The 2,102-nt window shown below is 51.8% G+C and overlaps 1 protein-coding gene across 1 annotated transcript in view; it reads left to right on the top strand.

Annotated features, from left to right (window-relative positions):
* The window catches only part of PDZD11 (PDZ domain containing 11), a gene marked incomplete at its 5' end in the record, with an annotated part of 1,567 nt that extends 1,526 nt beyond the window's left edge, over positions 1-41 (top strand). Inside the window, one exon of the mRNA XM_010175457.1 lies at positions 7-41. Within this exon, the coding sequence (XP_010173759.1) occupies positions 7-41 (35 nt within the window). The remainder of the gene's footprint in view (positions 1-6) is intronic.
* Between the last annotated feature and the right edge of the window lie 2,061 nt (positions 42-2,102).

Here is a 2,102-nt window from a genome sequence, read left to right as displayed (position 1 = left end):
TTCCAGATTACCAGAGACAGAAAGAAAGAACTGTTCACTAGTTAGCAACTGTCAGCTGGCTCCCCAGAGTGACCATCTTACAAAAAAAAACCTCTCCACTACTTTTCCTCCTCAACGTGTGAGATGACACATCAAGTTTCAGCTGTCACTGGAGGCACAACTGTCCTGTTGGCTGCACAGGCATCAGCTCTGCTTCCCGCGTGGAGGGACGCCAACAGAGTCTTATTTAGCTGGAAGATGGATGGGGCTTTAGTCTGTACTCCTTGAACTGGGTGATGAAAGCAGCTGATGGTGCTGATGTGGGTGCTGGAGGGCAGCTTCTCCAGCAAGGTCTGTGCTTCTTTTCTTGTAGGACTTCATTTAAAGGAGTGCTCTGCTGGTTGTTGTTAAGATGGAAGGCCAAGAAGGTCTGAACGTGCTTGAGCAGAGCATGGCCTTTGTCCTCCAAGAGATCAACCTGTTCACTTCTCTGGTGACATGAAATTCTTTCCTTCTCCACTATCCTACCTCTGCTCTACACTCCTGGGTTTGCTTGGGACTCCAGGAACAGGAGTAAAGTCCAGTCAGACTCGGGGCACAGCTGAGCCTGCCACGCTGTGTTTGTACCTCTTTGCTGCTTGATGACCCCCATGATACAGGACCGAGACACTTGGAGCCTGTTCTGAGCTGCTGCGGGCACTTGGCCAGGTTCCCTCAGGTTCCCTCAGGTGTGGTGTTTGCACAGTTCAGAGTTCCACTCACTGAACCTGCTTCCTTCACTTGGCACAGCCCTGTCACGTGCTTCCATCAGAACTCCCCGCTGCTTTGAGGTAAACTTCTCCCCTTTTCCCTGAGTGAGGGGAGGAATCCTGCTGTGCCCTGTGCTGGGTCAGCACAGAGGATGAAAACGTGCTCGTTATCATCAAAGCTGGGTGCAAATGCGTGGTGGTATCACATTGTAAATGGCATCAGGACAGCCCTCGCTCTGGCCTTCTGTGTGGTGTTTCCCACTTCTCTGTAATAACTGAAATAATAAAAAACAAGCACAACAACCAGAGTTTCTCTTATTCCCACTCAGGAGGTCTGTGTGGAGGGTTCTTCAATACTACCCTCAGCACTACCCCGAGGAAATGCTGGCACGGGTGCCCTGGCAGGCTGCAGGAGGAAAGCATGGCACCCAGCCAAGGTGCAGCTCTGTTTTCAGGGTGTTTTTCCATTGATTCTGATTTCTTTGATTAGCCTGGAACAATGTTTCAGCACTGCCAGGAGTACGAGCTACAACAGAGGGGTTTTGTTTGTGGTGGCACTAATGCAGCTTCATTGAGACAGCAGAGAGCAGCAGCTCTGACACCACCTCAGCACTGCCAGGTAGGTTTCTCCTGCTGGGTAGGAAGCAGAGCCAGGCTGAAGCAAAATAAAATACACTAGAAAAGAGACTTTCACTAAGAATTAAAAAAACCCAGCTGTTCTGCCATGGAAATAAGCATCCTGGAAATCCCACTGTAACGCCCTGGGAAGGTGAGCCAAGAGCTCTTCTACAGGGACAGGCCCCTGTGTCCCATGGGACATTCACCTCTCCAGTTTCACCCCATTTTCCCAGCATTTACATGTTCCTTGGGGAAGGAGGATGCTCACGTTGCAGCAAGGCAGCGATTCATGCTGCTCCATCTTCCCTTCTGCCCCTGCTGTGCTCAGCTGTGCCTGGGTGAAGGTTCAGTGGGCAGTTCCTGTCCCCAAAGCCCATCCTGTGCTCTGCTGGATGGAAAACAGCCACGGAATGCACACCTCAGGCTTTTGGCACACAACCCAGCTGCTGAGGAGCTGGGAGACGCCTTGAACTCTGCACAGAGGACTGCAAATACAATCCTGTGCTCTGCTGGATGGAAAACAGCCATGGAATGCACTCCTCAGGCTTTTGGCACACAACCCAACTGCTGAGGAGCTGGGAGACGCCTTGAACGCTGCACAGAGGACTGCAAATATAACCTGGGTTCAATCTTAATCCTGCTTCAGAGCAGCCCCTGGCAGGAGCTCCAGGAGGATCTCCCCTGCCCAGGGCAGCTTCCTCCCTGCCATTACTCACAGGTAATTAGTGAGGTGCCTTTGCAGCCATTGTGCTGACC

The sequence above is a fragment of the Antrostomus carolinensis genome, unplaced genomic scaffold (genome assembly GCF_000700745.2).
Source record: "Antrostomus carolinensis isolate BGI_N321 unplaced genomic scaffold, ASM70074v2 scaffold27020, whole genome shotgun sequence".
NCBI classification, from domain to species: Eukaryota; Metazoa; Chordata; class Aves; order Caprimulgiformes; family Caprimulgidae; genus Antrostomus; species Antrostomus carolinensis.
The sequence above is the reverse complement of the archived record's forward strand: the minus strand, read 5'-3'. Positions and strand labels throughout refer to the sequence as shown.